The 15,720-nt window shown below is 43.7% G+C and overlaps 1 protein-coding gene across 1 annotated transcript in view; it reads left to right on the forward strand.

Moving 5' to 3' along the window:
- VWA3B (von Willebrand factor A domain containing 3B) overlaps positions 1 to 15,720 on the forward strand; it is a 234,627-nt gene that overhangs the window by 112,997 nt on the left and 105,910 nt on the right. Inside the window, 2 exon segments of the mRNA XM_033238936.1 lie at positions 4,544 to 4,682; positions 5,743 to 5,874. Of these exon segments, the coding sequence (XP_033094827.1) occupies positions 4,544 to 4,682; positions 5,743 to 5,874 (271 nt within the window).

Genomic DNA, 15,720 nt, shown 5'->3' on the forward strand with positions numbered 1-15,720 from the left:
ATACATCATTTCTGTATGTTGTGAACATTCAAAATTCTCTCATTTAGCTTTTTTAAAAAATATGCACTAAATTATAGCTGACCATATTGATCCTCCAGAGCTGCAGAATACCAGAGCTTGTTCCTCCTATCTAGCTAAACTTTGGTATTCGCTAACCAACCTCACCATCCTCTCTCTCTACCTTTCCCAGCCTCTAATACAGTTCTACTCACTACCTCCATACGCTCAGATACTTTTAGCTCCCACATATGAATGAGAACATGTGGCATTTATCTTTCTGTGCCTGACTTAATTTGCTTAACATAGTGTCCTGTAGGCTCATCCGTGCTGCTGCGAGTGACAGAATTTTATTCTTCGGTATGGTTTAGTAGTACTCCATGGTGTATATACACCAGTAAAAGCTCAACTGAGAGAAAGTGCCAACAAACGTTGTTAAGGTTGCCATCTGATGGTTTGCTGATAGCCTTGTTCAAAAGAAAGGGGGGTTGTTTGGATTCAGATCCCAGCTGCCTTGATGCCAGTGCAGTTTATTGAAAACAGCAAGCCAACGTGTAGCTATCACACTGGTCACACAGTGCTGTAGGAGGCTGAGGAATGCTTCTGTATCATACTCACATTCTTTTCTAGGCCACACGTGTATTGCCCACTGTGTGATACCCTTCCTCTGTACTCTTCAGCTGCCTCTCACAGATTTTGATATATTGTATTTCATTTTCAATCACCAGAATATTTTCTAATTTTCTTCATCATTTCTTCTTTGACTAAAGGGTTATTTAGAAATGTATTGTTTAGGTTGGGTGCAGTGACTCACGCCTGTAATCCCAGCACTTTGGAAGGCCGAGGGGCCTGGATCAGGAGGTCAGGGGTTCGAGACCAGCCTGGCCAACATAGTGAAACCCCGTCTCTACTAAAAATACAAAAAATTAGCTAGGCATGGTGGTGAGCACCTGTCGTCCCAGCTACTTGGGAGGCTGAGGCAGGAGAATCGCTTGAACCCAGGAGGCGGAGCTTGCAGATCACACTACTGCATTCCGGCCTGGGTGACAGTGTGAGTCTCTGTCACAAAAAATAAATAAATAAAAAGAAATGCATTGTTTACTTCCTAAATATTTGTGGATTTTCCTGATAGCTTTTGTTACTGATTTCTGTTTTAATTTCACTGTGAACAGAGAAATAGTGTGTGATTCAATTCTTATAAATGTATTGGGACCTGTTTTGTAGTACAGATTTTGGAAAAAAACATGGTTTTGTTGGGTGGAGTATACTACAGGTGTCAATTAGCTCAAGTTGGCTGATGGTGTCGTTCGAGTCTTTCATATTATTACTGATTTTCTCTAGTTGTTCCATAGATTACTAAGAAAAGAGTGTTGAAATCTCCAACTATAATCTTCAATTCTCATTTCAGTTCTTTTTTTTCTCCATGTATTTTGAGGCTCTGTTATTAGTTGCATGTACATTTAAGATTGTTATGTTCTCTTGATGAACCAATTGCTTTGTAATTAGGAAATGCCCCTTTTATATCTCTGGTAATATTCCTTGTTCTGAAATTTACTTTAATAGCAGTTTAACCCACCCTACATTTTTTTAATTATTTTTTTCTATCATCTTTACTTGTCTGCATCCTACATTTATTTATTTATTTGTTTATTTATTTATTTATTTATTTATTTTGGGACACAGTCTCGCTCTGTCGCCCAGGCTGGAGTGCAATGGCCGGATCTCTGCTCACTGCAAGCTCCGCCTCCTGGGTTTACGCCATTCTCCTGCCTCAGCCTCCCTAGTAGGTGGGACTACAGGCACCGCCACCTCGCCTGGCTATTTTTTTGTATTTTTTAGTAGAGACGGGGTTTCACCGTGTTAGCCAGGATGGTCTCGATCTCCTGACCTCATGATCCGCCCGCCTCGGCCTCCCAAAGTTCTGGGATTACAGGCTTGAGCCACCACGCCCGGCACATCCTACATTTAAATGGATTTCTTACAGACACAAGATATATAATTATATATGAGCATTGTTTAATTAATCCAACCTAACAATCTTTGCCTTTTAATTGGAGTGTCAAGATCATTTACATTTAATGTGATTATTGATTTAACAGGATTTAAATCAAAGATTTTGCTATTTGTTTTCTGTTCTCTTTTTACTCGTTTTTTGCCTTCTTTTGTTTGAGTGTTTTTTATTATTACGTTTTATCTCCACTATTGTCTTATTAGCTCTACGTCTTTGTTGTTTTGATGTGTGTATGTGACTATTTAGGCTTTACAATATGCATCTTAGCAGTCACCCTACAAATAATATTATATCCCTTCATGCATATTATGGCAATCTTACAACTTTCACTCCCACTTGCGTCCTTTCTATTGTTGTACACTTTACTTCTACACATGCATTACACTATACATTCTAAACAGTCAATTGTCTTGTAACTAGATTAAAAACTAGAATAGATGTATTTTATATTTAACCACATACTTGATATTTCTGTTGCTTTTTACTCCTTTGTATGGATCCATATTTCCGTTTGACATCATTTTTTTTTTTTCCACCTGAAGAAGTTTCATTCATATTTCTGGTAGTGCAGGTCTATTGGTGATGAATGAGCTGTTTCAGTCTGAAAAACTCTTTAATTTACCTTTATTTTTGAATGATGTGTTTGCTAAGCATAGAATTCTGGTTTTACAGTTCGCGTCTTTCAGTACTTTGAAAATCCTTCTCCATTGTCTCCTGGCTTGCATGATTTACAAGAAGGCTCCTGTTGTATTTTTGTTTGTTCCTCCACACATAATGTCTTTGATGCTTTTAACATTTTTCTATTTATCTCTAGATTTTATCAATTTTATTGTGATACGCCTGGGTGTAGTTTTATTTTTCTTCTTGGGTTCTTTGAGCTTCTTGGCTCTGTAGGTGATTGTTTCAATAAAAATTAAAACATTTTGGTCATATTTTTTCAAATACTTTTTCTGCCTCCCCCTCTCTTCTCCTTCTTCTACTTTGATTACACATATGTTAGATCCCTTGATATTGTTCCACGGGCCACTAATTCTCTCTGATGAAGGTGCTTTTGTCTTTTTTCTCTCTCAGTTTAACTTTGAATTGTTTCCTTTGCTTTGTCTTTTGTTCCCTAATCTTTTCTTCTCCTAATGTGTAATTTACTGTTAATACCATGCAGTATATTTTAAATTTCAGATATTGTATCTCTCTACCAGTTTTATTTAGGTCTATTTAAATATCTTCCATTTCTCTCCTCATTCTGTTTATACTCTACCTTTTGACCATATGGATTGTATTTGTAATAGCTGTGTAACATCCTTTTTGGCTAATTCTATCATCTGTATCATTTTGGGATCTGTTTCTGTTGATCAATTTTTCTTCTGGTTATGGATCATATTTTCTTGCTTCTTTGTATACCTGGTAATTTTTTTATTGGATACCAGACATTTTAACTTTACATTGTCAGGTACTAGATTTCACTGTATTTTTATCTTTTTTTTTTTTTTTTGAGATATATTTTTATATATGTTTTTGATGCAGTTAAGTTACTTGAAACTAATTTGATCTCTCTAGGAGTTGCTTTTCAATTACGTTAGAATAGATCCAGGGTAGCTTTTAGTCCAGGGCTAATTTGATCCTACTACTAAGGCAATACTCTTTCAAGAACGCTGCTTGGTGGCCCACGTATTAAGGAGGTTTTCCCACTCTGGCTGGTAGACGGACTGCTCCTCGCCGTGTGTGAGCTCTGAGGCGTTGATCCGCCTACTCCTCTGGTGATTTCTTCTTTGCCTTCAGCAGTTTCTTCCCATGTATGCCTTGATCATTACTTAGCCAAAATTTCGAGGACACCCTTCTGCAGGTCTCTGGAGCATGTTCTGTCTCCCTTTCTCCTGTGCAGTAATGTCCTTTCAATATTTTGCCGTTCGAATTTTAGTTTCTTAGCCTTTGCTGAGCTCTGAACTCCTCAATTCAAATATTTTTTCCATACTCTTTCCTTACCTCCACCCCACAGGCTTTGCCTGTGGCTACGAATTTCATTTATTTACATCCTGTGATGGGAACCCGATCCTGGGCTGCAGAAGCAGTCCTTCTCATACAGCCACCTGGGCCTTGGTTATTACAGAGCTCTGGGGCTGCCTGATGCTGTGCGTAAGTTTCACTGAAGCTTCAGGAATGTGTTGGCTTTACTAGCTTGACTGCAGTCAGCCAGATTAGAAGAACAAATAGTCTGAAGTCATAGCTGAGGTCCTCAAAATATCAGATGACTACAAGTAATGTATTTTTGACTTTGGCACCCACATTGGATTTATTTTTCTGTCACATTGATTTTCTTCGTTTTGTTTTACTTGGCTTGGTGGTGGGTAGTGCATCCTACAGCCCAAATGTAGGATTTTCTACAGAAAAACCTCGAAGCGAATGATCCACTCACAGAAGACTGGGTATAAACAGCACAGTGCAGCTCTGTCCTCTGCAGACGCATCATTAAATTCTTGAGTAGATTCTCTTGTTACCTGCAGGCTCTCACCATTCACTTTCAACCTACTTCCTGCCTAGGATTAAATGGCTACAGGATGGGAGTCAAAGCCTCTTTGGAAAATTGCATAATGATTGCATCTACATTCTCATTGACACGTCTCACTCAATGAAGAGCAAACTGGACTTGGTGAAGGACAAGATCGTTCAGTTCATACAGGTTAGATGGAACTGTCGGTTCACGCCTGTGGGGTTTTGTGTGTCATAAATGGGTCTCCACGAAGTATTATCTGTGATGGTTATGAGCAGTGGATAGGGGCTTGTTGCACTAAAAAAGTCCTAAGGAAGCCAAATTCAGAGAAATACTCCCTTTTGCTAGTTAAAGAATCATCAGTTCTCCTTTGCAAATAGACCCTTTCTCTGGTGGATTCTTTCTGTCACACATGAGTTGTTTAAGGGAGTTGCTGTGTTTATTGTTTCAGATTTTCTCTGTCCGGAAATCTGTGGTATACACACACTTCCATTGTCTTCCAGATACTCCTCATCTTAGCACCTTTAATTGCAAATGTTTATTAGGGATGCTGTGTACCCTGGTGCATGGGAGGGGTGCAGGCTGGTGTTTAGAAGCTTCCAGTTCTTATTCGGCCTGTGCTGCCTCTGAGCTGTGTGAACTGAAGCAGGTTGCCCAAGTGCCCTAACTCCTAGTGTCCATGCCTGTCAATGGCATCACACTACTGCTGTCAGTTCGTAGTATTGATGTTAAGTATTAACCACAGAAATAATAGCTGGGAGTGTTTGAGAAATACAAAATGCACTTTTTAATTTAACAAAGCTCTACTGGAGAAATATGAACAAGTGAATAAAATTGTAACAGAATAATGGCTTTACCTAAATGATAATGACTGAAATGATGATGATGTTTTAGATTTGTTTTCTTCAAGCATATTGTATTTGGTGTGCTTATTTGGTATATACTTAATATTAGTATTAAAATCACTATTTAATATCACATTAGAGATATAAACTTTTACATATAGATGACATATAATGTATATTCATATAATCATATATGCATTTGTAAAGGTCTTAACACACAAACTGGATAAATTTTATTCAAATGCCCTTTATACTAGATAAGATATTTTCTATTGAATATAATTTTTTGCTTCTTAAACTGAAAATAGAGATCATTGTGATTAAAATATACCAAACCGTGACCTACCCTAACCCTTTTTTACATGTGAGTGGTTTTATGGTTAAGTAATCATTGTCTCTTGTAGGAACAGCTGAAATATAAAAGTAAGTTTAATTTTGTGAAGTTTGATGGTCAAGCAGTTGCTTGGCGGGAACAACTTGCCGAAGTCAATGAAGATAATTTGGAACAGGCTCAGTCCTGGATTAGAGACATGAAGGTAAGTTGGAGACTAAGCTGGGAGAAGCAGCATAGGAGTCTCTCATCTGTGCACTGAGTTCATTCACAGGACAGACATTCTCGAGAGGTGTTTTGCACTCCCAGGATGGAAGTGGCTTAGCATGTAGACTTTTGTTTTGCTTGCAGTGGTCACATTGTAATCCAATCTCATTTGTCAATATAAGGTTTAAATGAGCCTCTTCTTATCTGTTCACAGTTCTCTATTTCCAGCTCTGCCCTTGGCTCAGGTTAAAACCCCCTTATGAAAACACATTTCAAAACAGACTTTTTTTTATACTCAGACATTCAGATTTTTTTCTTCTGAAATTTCATTATTGTTGCAAAAGATGTATTGCAGCCATTCTTATCAGTGGGCTTTGTTCAACAGTAAGGAGCATGTGGAAATATACAGTACAATCTGAGTGTTTAGGACTGAATGCAAGAAGAGAGCTAGGGCAGGAGAATATAGAAAGAAGGTGAAATCATTTCCTCAGAAGTGACTGCCCTTGGCATTTACACAGACTATTGGGAAGGATTTTCCTTGCCCTGAATTTTCTTATCTTGAACTTACCTTAATTTTGTATAGCATATAGCATTACAGACTTCCAAATATTTGAGATACACTACAATTGAGACCAAGAGTTGTTTTTAAAAGGTCAAATATAGGAGGTGGACGTAGTGGTGCACACCTGTAGTCCCAGTTCCTTGGGAGGCAGAGGTAGGATCATCGTTTGAGCTCAGCAATTTGAGACCAGCCTGGGCAACATAGCAAGGCTCTGTATCTTTTTTTAAAAAGGCAAATATGTATCACAGACATCTTTAAAATAATTGAGTGCCTGAGGTTAGAGTCTTAGATTTGACAGAAAGTCACAAGTAGACATTGGCAGATCACTGAGATGCACTAGGGCTCCCTTGTGATTTGTTTTTAAAAATGGGAGGAGAAAATCTGTTCTATAAGAAATAATAATGCATATAAGATTTTAATTTAACTGGCCACCTTATCCTGGGAAATAGTGTTGAATTCATACCCAACTTGTTACATTTCCAGGGTTAACCAGTGAAGTTACTTGTGACATATGTTCTGTCCTCTTTTTTTTTATTTTTTGTTCTGTGCTTTTATGACAGAATAATAGGAAATACCTTGTTAACTCAGAGCCTACTAGTTTAGGGTTTATGATAACAAGATAGTATCTATATAATCTCGTTGGATAAAAACATCATTGGGTTCTGCTTTATATAAAATCACTAATGAATAAAGTCAGCCATCTATTCAGATTTTAGCCATTTGGCTAAAAACACATATTCCTATACAGCATAATTCTGGTCTCCTTACCAATTTTCACTGATGCTCCCTTGCTGGCTTGTTGAATGTCCAAAATTCATTTTCAAAAGGACCAAGGATAAAGAAAATGTGGCATATAGACACAATGGAATACTACGCAGCTTAAAAAAGAAGGAAATCCTGTTATTTGCAACCACATAAATGAACCTGGAGGACATTATATTAAGTAAAATAAACCAGGCAGAGAAAGAAAAAATACCACATGATCTCACTTATATGTAGAATCTAAAAATGTCAAACTTGTAGAAGCAGACAGTAGAATGGTGGTTACCAGAGACTGGGAGCAGGGTGCTGGGTGCGGATGGGGAGATGTTGGTCAAAGGTACGTAGTTTCAGGTAGACAGGAGGAATAAGTTCTGGAGATCTGTTGTACAGTGTGGTAACTATAGCTAATAACAATGTATTGTATACTTGAAAATTGTCAAGAGAGTAGATTTTAAATGTCCTCACAACTCAAAAATATGGCAGGTGATAGATATGTTAATTGGCTTGATCTACTCATTCCACAGTGTATACATGTATCAAAACATTACATTGTATACTGTAAATACATACAATTTTGTCAATTAAAAGTAAATTAATTTTAAAAAATGATAATAAAGCCAATTCTATTATTCTTTCAGCTGGTTTGGTCCAGTAATCAACTCAGTAGCACTCAGGGTGGTCTGAGCCTGCTTTGTGCTGGTGTCATGCAGCTGTAGGTCCCTAAACAAGCACAGCCATTCCTAAGGCCAGGGGAGCGCAAGCCGTGGCAGCGCCTGCCCAGTAGTTGAGGGGGGAAGATGGGAGGAGCAGGTGCAAAACAGGTGCCATCCTCAGACCATGTTTCCCTGGGGTCTCTCTGTCTGGGTCTTCTCCAGCTTTGCCACCATCTTTTCAGCAGTAGAGTTTTCAACAAAAGACTATTGAGAATGGGCTCAGAGGGAAGAGTTGTTCTGTTTACCACCTGGAATACATTTCTGCTACCCAAATCTCGTAAGAGGGTTTTGTTTTGCTTTTAACATTTAAATTTGCAATAATTTTAGACCTACAAAAAAGTTGCAAAAGTAGTACGGAGCGTTCACACTTACCCTTCACCTAACTTTCTCCAATGTTCACCTCTAACATAGCCATGGTATAATTATCAAACTAAGATTGGGTTATGGATTTGTTCTGTCAATCATTAAGAGTGGGGTATTGGGCAACACTTAGTCTCCACCCAGACTCTACCATGTTGAATTCTGTGGGTCATGTGTCTGCTGCCTCAGCCTCCAGGGCCTTGCAGGAACTCAGCCCTTCAGTGTTGCTACCCCAAGCTCAGGTCTTGCCATGGCCACTCTGGCAGCAGTCCAGTCTACCAGGAACTATGTGGCACAAACATCACCTTTGCTGAAGACAGGCACCACCACTGGGTGTATTGTGGTGTAATGCCCAGACCCGCGATGACCCGAAAGCAACCACCAGAGTCCAGAGACAAAGCCAAGCGGCAGGGATCACTTTATTTCGAGTTCGAACTCGGTTCCCTCCAGCTAGGTATCTGATCCTAGGGAGAGACCCCGAGCTCGGTGTTCAGCCGTCTTTTATAGTCAGTCACAAACAAGTTACAGCAAGTTACAGAGTCACTGGGGATTTTTACAGTTGTAGGTTTACAATTGGCTGACATTTAAAGTTAAACATTAGTCAGTTGTTCATTGGTTCCTGCCCTTTGACCAAACCACAAACGGCCGCTTGCCCTGCTAGGGACTTTCCAGATAACCTTGTTGTTTTAGCATTAAGGGGAGTTTCCTGACCTTTCTGACCTCTGATATTCAGTATTTTTCCACTCCTCATTCCCCCCTCTCTCTAGTACCTTGAGAGCCAATCTTGGGTCTTATATGTCTGACTGGGAAGTCTCGGTGAGTGCAGGTTGGTACTGGGCTCTCAGGACCATAAGCTGGACAGTGTTGAGTCTTTCTTTTACAAAGTTTGTTCATCTGTTCATTATACATGGTCCTATAGTGAGTACAAGAAGTGTACTTATGAATGGTCCTATGAGGGGCACTAGAAGGGAGTACATGGAGGAATTCCACCAGCTGTTGGCCGCGGAGGTGAATTGTTGTTTCTGCAGTTCTACGCTGAGTTTATGTAGCTATTGAACTCACGTTTCTACGAGTCCAGATTCATTTATGTAGAAACAACAATCTTCTCTGAGGAAAAGACAGGTCCCTCCTTTTTCGGCCGTTAACAGGTCTAGTGCACGGCGGTTTTGTAAAGTAACTTGGGCAAGGGAAGTCAATTGTCTCTGCAATGAGGCAAGGGATTCGGCAGAAGCTTCCATAGCTATGGAGAATTGATGAGAGAGTTTTGCAGTGCTGATAAGGGAGTGACCTAAAGCTCCCCCGGCTAGTCCTGCAGCAACTAAGGACGTGGTGAGTGAGACTCCAGCTACTAGGGGGAGGACTATAGCTCGTTTTGGTCTAGGGAAAGGGGCGGAGTCCCACCTGGAAAATTCTGCAGGGGTGCGCAAGGTTAGCTGGGGGACTAGCGTGACAGGGAGACACAGTAGGGTTACAGTGGCCTGAGTGGAAAGGTTCTTATATAGGGTCCCATTGCACCAGAAGAAAGAACCGGGAGGGGCCAAGAGGGTTGAGTTGGGAGTGGAAGTTGTATTACAGAGGGTAGTGCCGGCATTTGAATAACAAAAGGAAACTTGTGTCTATCCAGGGTTTAGGAACAAGGGGACGTCAGGGATCGGGGGTGGTATGTGGCTATTGTTAGGGTTTAGGCTGAGAGAAGCGTTAGACGGGCCTGGAAGTGGAACTGCGGTTAACGGCGGTCGCCTTAGAGCTGCGCAGAAGAAGCATGCAGAGAGATTGCCTAGGCCAGTGGCGTTTGCGATTTCTAACCCTTCTCTTAATAGGGATAACCAGGAAAAGGGGTGGGTAGGAGTTAAAGTTGAAAGCTGGACATTTAATTCCCTTTCCTGGTTCTGTATAGCCGCGTGTAGGGTGGTCTGGATCTGAACAAGGGAACGCCAGAGAAAGAGACAGCTACTAGGCCAGGTAGTTCCTGAAGTCAAGTACATAGCCCCTTTTTGCTGGGAAGTCCAGCGGGAGTCCCAGGGGTCCCAGATAACCCAGGTGTAGCCTGATGTGGTTCTAAAGAAATTGTGTGACTGCCACGTTTGACTGGATAGGGACTCAGAAGTTTTTAGGATTTTAACGGTGTGGATTTTGCCTATATGGACAGCTGACACTGTTCTACCCATGAGTTATTACAATAAGAGAGTGTTTGGTCAAAGGGGAAACAAATTGTGGGTGCTGCTTTTCCTGGCGTTTAAAATCAGTGAAATTTAGATGGATGGGAGTGTTACAACCCCCAGGGGGACAGTCAGCAGTGCCTAATACAAAGCCCTTTTGTTCTGTCTGAGCATAATTGGTCCAGTTCTCAGTCAGGAAGAAATGCCAAGCGAAAGGGGATGTTGCCAGGTTCGCCTGGGTCTCCCCACAAGGGATCCGTAAGAGTAGAAGAGTTATAAAGGAGGTAGGTGTCATAGTTACAGTTTAGGTTGCTGACGGCGTAGAACAAGTTTTAGAGGGTTTTCTTTGGTCCGGTCAAGTGTCCAGGTTGCTGCCTCTCCCGTCGAGGATGTAACAAGGTCCGAGAGCGGGTCTATAGGCTTGGCGTGGGTGTGATGAATCCAGGCGGCGATGCCTTCCACTTTGAGGGCCGTAGGCGTAGTCAGGATCACCTGGAATGGTCCTTTCCACCGGGGTTCTAGGGTTTCTTGTCGGTGGCGCTTGACGAGGACCCAGTCTCCCGGTTTGTATTGATGTGGAATGGGTGGAGGCCCAGCTTCATGTAGTTCTTTTAGCTTGGGCCAGACTTCGTCATGAACTCTCTGTAGGGCTTGTAAGGAGAACAAAAGTTCAAGACCATTATCTGTGTCAGCTTTGAGGAGATTGTCTTTAAGGTTAGGGAGGATAGGGGGTGGTTTGCCATACATTATTTCATAAGGGTTAAGTCCTAGTTTATAAGGAGAGTTACGTGCCCAGAACAGAGCGTAGGGGAGGAGGACTACCCAGTTAGCGCCAGTCTCCATGGTCAATTTAGTTAGGGTCTCTTTTAATGTTCTATTCATTCTTTCTACCTGACCTGAGCTTTGGGGTCGATAAGCACAATGTAGTTTCCAATTAGCCCCAAGGATGGAAGCCAGTCCCTGACTTACCTTTGCGGTGAAGGCCGGCCCATTATCCGACCCTATCATGACTGGAAAGCCGTACCTGGGCAGGATTTCTTCTAGGATTTTTGGCCACAATCTGTGCAGTTTCTTTTTTGTCGGAAAAGCTTCTGCCCATCCTGAGAATGTATCTATAAAAACTAGTAAATATTTGTATCCATATTTTCCTGGCTTTATTTCAGTAAAGTCAATTTCCTAATATATACCAGGTCTATCTCCTCTGTGTCTTTTTCCCGTGGTCTGGGTCCCGTGACCGGCGTTATTGAGTTGACATACTACACAGTTTTTAACCGTGGCATCTACTTTTTCAGGGGCGTTTTTAATTTTTAGTCCAGCGTGTTGAATCAAATCTAACCTCCACTGCGGGCCCAGATGAGTGCTTCGGTGGATTTGTGCTATTACTCGCTGCCCCAGCCTGTCCGGGAGAATGGTATTGTTGTTAGAATCTTTCCACCACTGATTACTGACCTGTGTTCCGGGGAGTTTACTTATCCACTGGAGGTCTTCTTCTGAGTATTCTGGGTGAAAGGGCAATTCTCTGGGCCCGGGATCAGGCAGCTGGAGGGCCAGCAGCTGAGGAGTGGTTTTAGCCACGTCTTTTGCAGTCTGGTCAGCCAGGTTGTTTCCTCGAGTGACTGGGTTAGTGGCTTTTTGATGTCCCAGACAGTGGACCATAGCCAGCTTTTTGGGTTCCCAAAGGGCAGCCAGAAGATTTAAGATTTCTCTTTATTTTTAATGTCTTTTCCTTCAGCTGTGAGAAGCCCCCTCTCTCTGTATATAGCCCCATGTATGTGGGCAGTGGCAAATGCATACCGGCTCTTAGTATATACTGTCAGTTTACGGTCTTTGCCTAGTTTCAGGGCTTGTGCCAAGGCTATTAACTCAGCTTTTTGAGCCGATGTTCCTGGAGGTAAAGGCTCAGCCCAAATTATCTCAGTCTCTGAGGTTACCGCTGCCCCCGCATACCTCTGTCCTTGGTGAACGAAGCTGCTTCCATCCGTGAACCAGGTGAGGTCTGCATCTGGCAGCGGTCGGTCCTGGAGGTCTTCTCTGACTCCATGCACCTGGGCTAGTATTTCAGCACAGTTGTGGAGCGGCTTACTTAAGTCTGGGTCTGGCAGCAACGATGCTGGGTTTAGGGTTGTCGGGGGCTTAAATGTTATTCTGAGGGGCTTTAGTAACAGCCCTTGATAATGGGTAAGCCGAGCATTGCTGAGCCATCAGTCGGCGGTTGTCGGAGGATGCCTTCGACAGCATGAGGGGTGGTGACTTGTAATTCTTGGCCCATGGCCAGTTTGTTAGCGTCTTTGACCATCAGGGCCGTTGCAGCAATCATCCGGAGGCAAGGAGGCCATCCTGCAGCTACCAGGTCCAGTCTCTTTGAGAGGTATGCAACCGGTCTGCGCCAGGGACCTAAATTTTGAGTTAATACTGCTTTCGCTATGCCCCGACTTTCATCCACGTATAAGTGGAAAGGCTTAGAGACATCCGGAAGACCCAGCGCGGGGGCCGAGAGCAGAGCAGTTTTGATTTGCTGGAAAGCTTGCTCAGCCTCTTCCGTCCAATTGAAGGGCTGCTGCTCTTTGGTAGCCTGATAGAGGGGTTTGGCCAGTTCAGCGAAGCCAGGTATCCAGAGTCTGCAGAACCCTGCAGATCCCAGGAACTCTCTTACCTGTCGTGTTGACTGCGGTCTGGGGATCTGTAGGACAGTTCTTTTCGAGTATTTGTTAGCCAGCGCTGTCCCCCTCTAAGTAGATACCCCAAGTAGGTTACCTCTGGCCTGCAGATCTGGGCCTTTTTAGCTGAGGCTCGATAACCCAGGTTTCCCAAGTTTTTCAGGAGGTCTTTGGTTCCTTGGATGCAGGCCTCTGGGGACGTTGCCGCTATTAAGAGATCATCAACATACTGCAAGAGAGTTATACTGGGGTGTTGGCGTCGGTACTCACCCAAGTCTTCATGGAGGGCTTCATCAAACAGAGTTGGGGAGTTTTTGAATCCTTGTGGCAGTCTGGTCCACGTCAGTTGCCACTTATGCCTCTCTCAGAGTCTGTCCACTCAAAGGCAAAAATTTCCTGGCTTTTAGGGGCTAAAGGCAGGCTTAAAAAAGCATCTTTTAGGTCTAGGACAGTATACCATTGATTTTCAGGACTCAAGGTACTCAGGAGGGTGTATGGATTTGGCACCATCGGGTGTATGTCCATTACCCTTTTATTGACTTCTCTTAAGTCTTGTACCGGCCTATATTCTTTACTGTTGGGTTTTTGTATTGGTAGCAGCGGAGTGTTCCATGGTGAGTGGCAGGGGCGTAGGACTCCATGATCGGAGTCGGCGGATGTGTGGTATAATTCCCTCTTTGGCTTCCAGGGCCATTGGGTATTGGCGCACGCAAACAGGGTCCATCCCGGGCTTAAGCTCACAAAAATGGCGGGACGGTGCTTTGCTAGCCCCAGCCCTCCTGTTTCTGCCCAAGCCTCCGGGAAGCTCTGGAGCCAGGAGTATATTTTGGTTAGGAGGCGTTAACTCCTGGTGAAGCCGGTACTCATCCTCTAGAGTTACGGTAAGAACAGATAGTGGCCTGTTTGGGAGTCAGTCACTTTGGCCCTTCTGGTTGAAAATGGATTTGTGCCCCCATTGTTGTCAACAGATCTCTCCCAACAGGGGACAAGGGCTGTCAGGGATGACCAGGAAGCTATGGGACACTTCCCGGTTCCCAAGTTTACTGCTCTCTGGGTTGTCCATGGATATTTTTTGGTTCCTGTGGCCCCTTGAACCCAGGAGGAGTTGGAAGATAACTTTCCATAGGGCTTGACTAAGACCGAATGTTGTGCCCCGGTATCGACCAGGAACTGGACCGGGGACCCCTCCACTTGTAAAGTTACCCTAGGTTCGGGGAGGGGATCCGAACCCCGTCTCCCCTAGTCTGTATCTTGGGTAACTAGTATCGGCATAGATTTGGGCTGCCATTGTCCTTGGCCTGGCTGGCGCTGTTTCTTTTTGGGGCAGTCTTTTATCCAGTGACCAATTTCTTTACAGTATGCACATTGGTCTTTACTCAGATTGCGCCTAGGGGCACGCGTGGATTGGGTGCTTCCTGGCGGTGGTTGTTCTTTTTGGACGACCGCCGCCAGGACTTTGGTCATTTTCTCAGTGGCCCTAATTTGTCTTTCCTCTGGAGCATCTCTGTTGTTGTAAACTCTCTGTGCTATGCGAAGGAGGTCCTGGACCTGTTTTCCCTCCAAATCTTCTAATTTTTGTAGCTTTTTTTTAATATCTGGGGCCGCCTGGTTGACAAAGGACATAATGACTGCTGCCTGATTTTCAGGTGCCTCTGGATCTATAGGTGTATACTGTCTAAAGGCTTCCATTAGTCTTTCTAGATAAACAGCGGGGCTTTCTGTCTTTCCCTGTAAAACAGAATATACCTTAGCCAAATTAGTGGGCTTGCGAGCTGCAGCCCGGAGACCCGCCATTAGAGTCTGGCGATAAACGAGTAGCTTTCCCCTACCTTCTGCTGTATTGTAGTCCACGTTGGCCTGGTCAAGGGAAATGCTGCATTAATGAGGTCGGGGTTTGCAGTCGGTTGACCGTCATCTCCAGGAACCAACTTTCTAGCCTCTACCTGGATTCTCTCCTGTTCCTCCGTTGTGAACAGAATGCGGAGGAGCTGTTGGCAGTCATCCCAGGCGGGCTGATGAGTGAACATGACACTATCTAGAAGGGCTGTTAGGTCCTTGGGGTTATCAGAGAACCGGGCATTCTGAGTCTTCCAGTTGTACAGGTCACTGGTAGAGAATGGCCAATACTGGAGTCTAGGGTTACCTGTGTCATCGGGGGGTCCTATTTCCCTTAAGGGGAGCGCTACATTGGAATCGGGAACTCGCGGAGTTGCCTCACGCTGGACACGCCCGCGCGTTCGCCCTGCCGGCCCTCCCGAGCCATGTTCACTTTCAGTTTCTCCTGGCGCCGCGGCCGCTTCTTGGCCCTCATGGCTTCCTGGGAGTGCGGCTGGTTAGGCTTGGGCATGGGGTCCGGGAGGGGGAGGATAAGGCAGGGGTTCCAAGGATGCGAGGTCCTGGCTGTCAGGCAACACAGGGGGCAAGGGGGCAGTTGGAGTTTTTGGTCTTTTGGTGGTCCCAGTTGGTTGCGCGACTAGGGTTTTACAGGGTTCAGAGGTCACCAGAAAGGGAGCTAGCCACAGGGGCAGATTTTCCACCAGATCTTGCCAGACTAAAATGTAGGGGATCTGATCTGGGTGTCCCGAACGACCTGGCAGGAAAACCCTTGATTTTACCTGGAGGATAATGGGG

The sequence above is a fragment of the Trachypithecus francoisi genome, unplaced genomic scaffold (genome assembly GCF_009764315.1).
Source record: "Trachypithecus francoisi isolate TF-2019V2 unplaced genomic scaffold, Tfra_2.0 Lachesis_group17, whole genome shotgun sequence".
Classification (NCBI taxonomy): Eukaryota; Metazoa; Chordata; class Mammalia; order Primates; family Cercopithecidae; genus Trachypithecus; species Trachypithecus francoisi.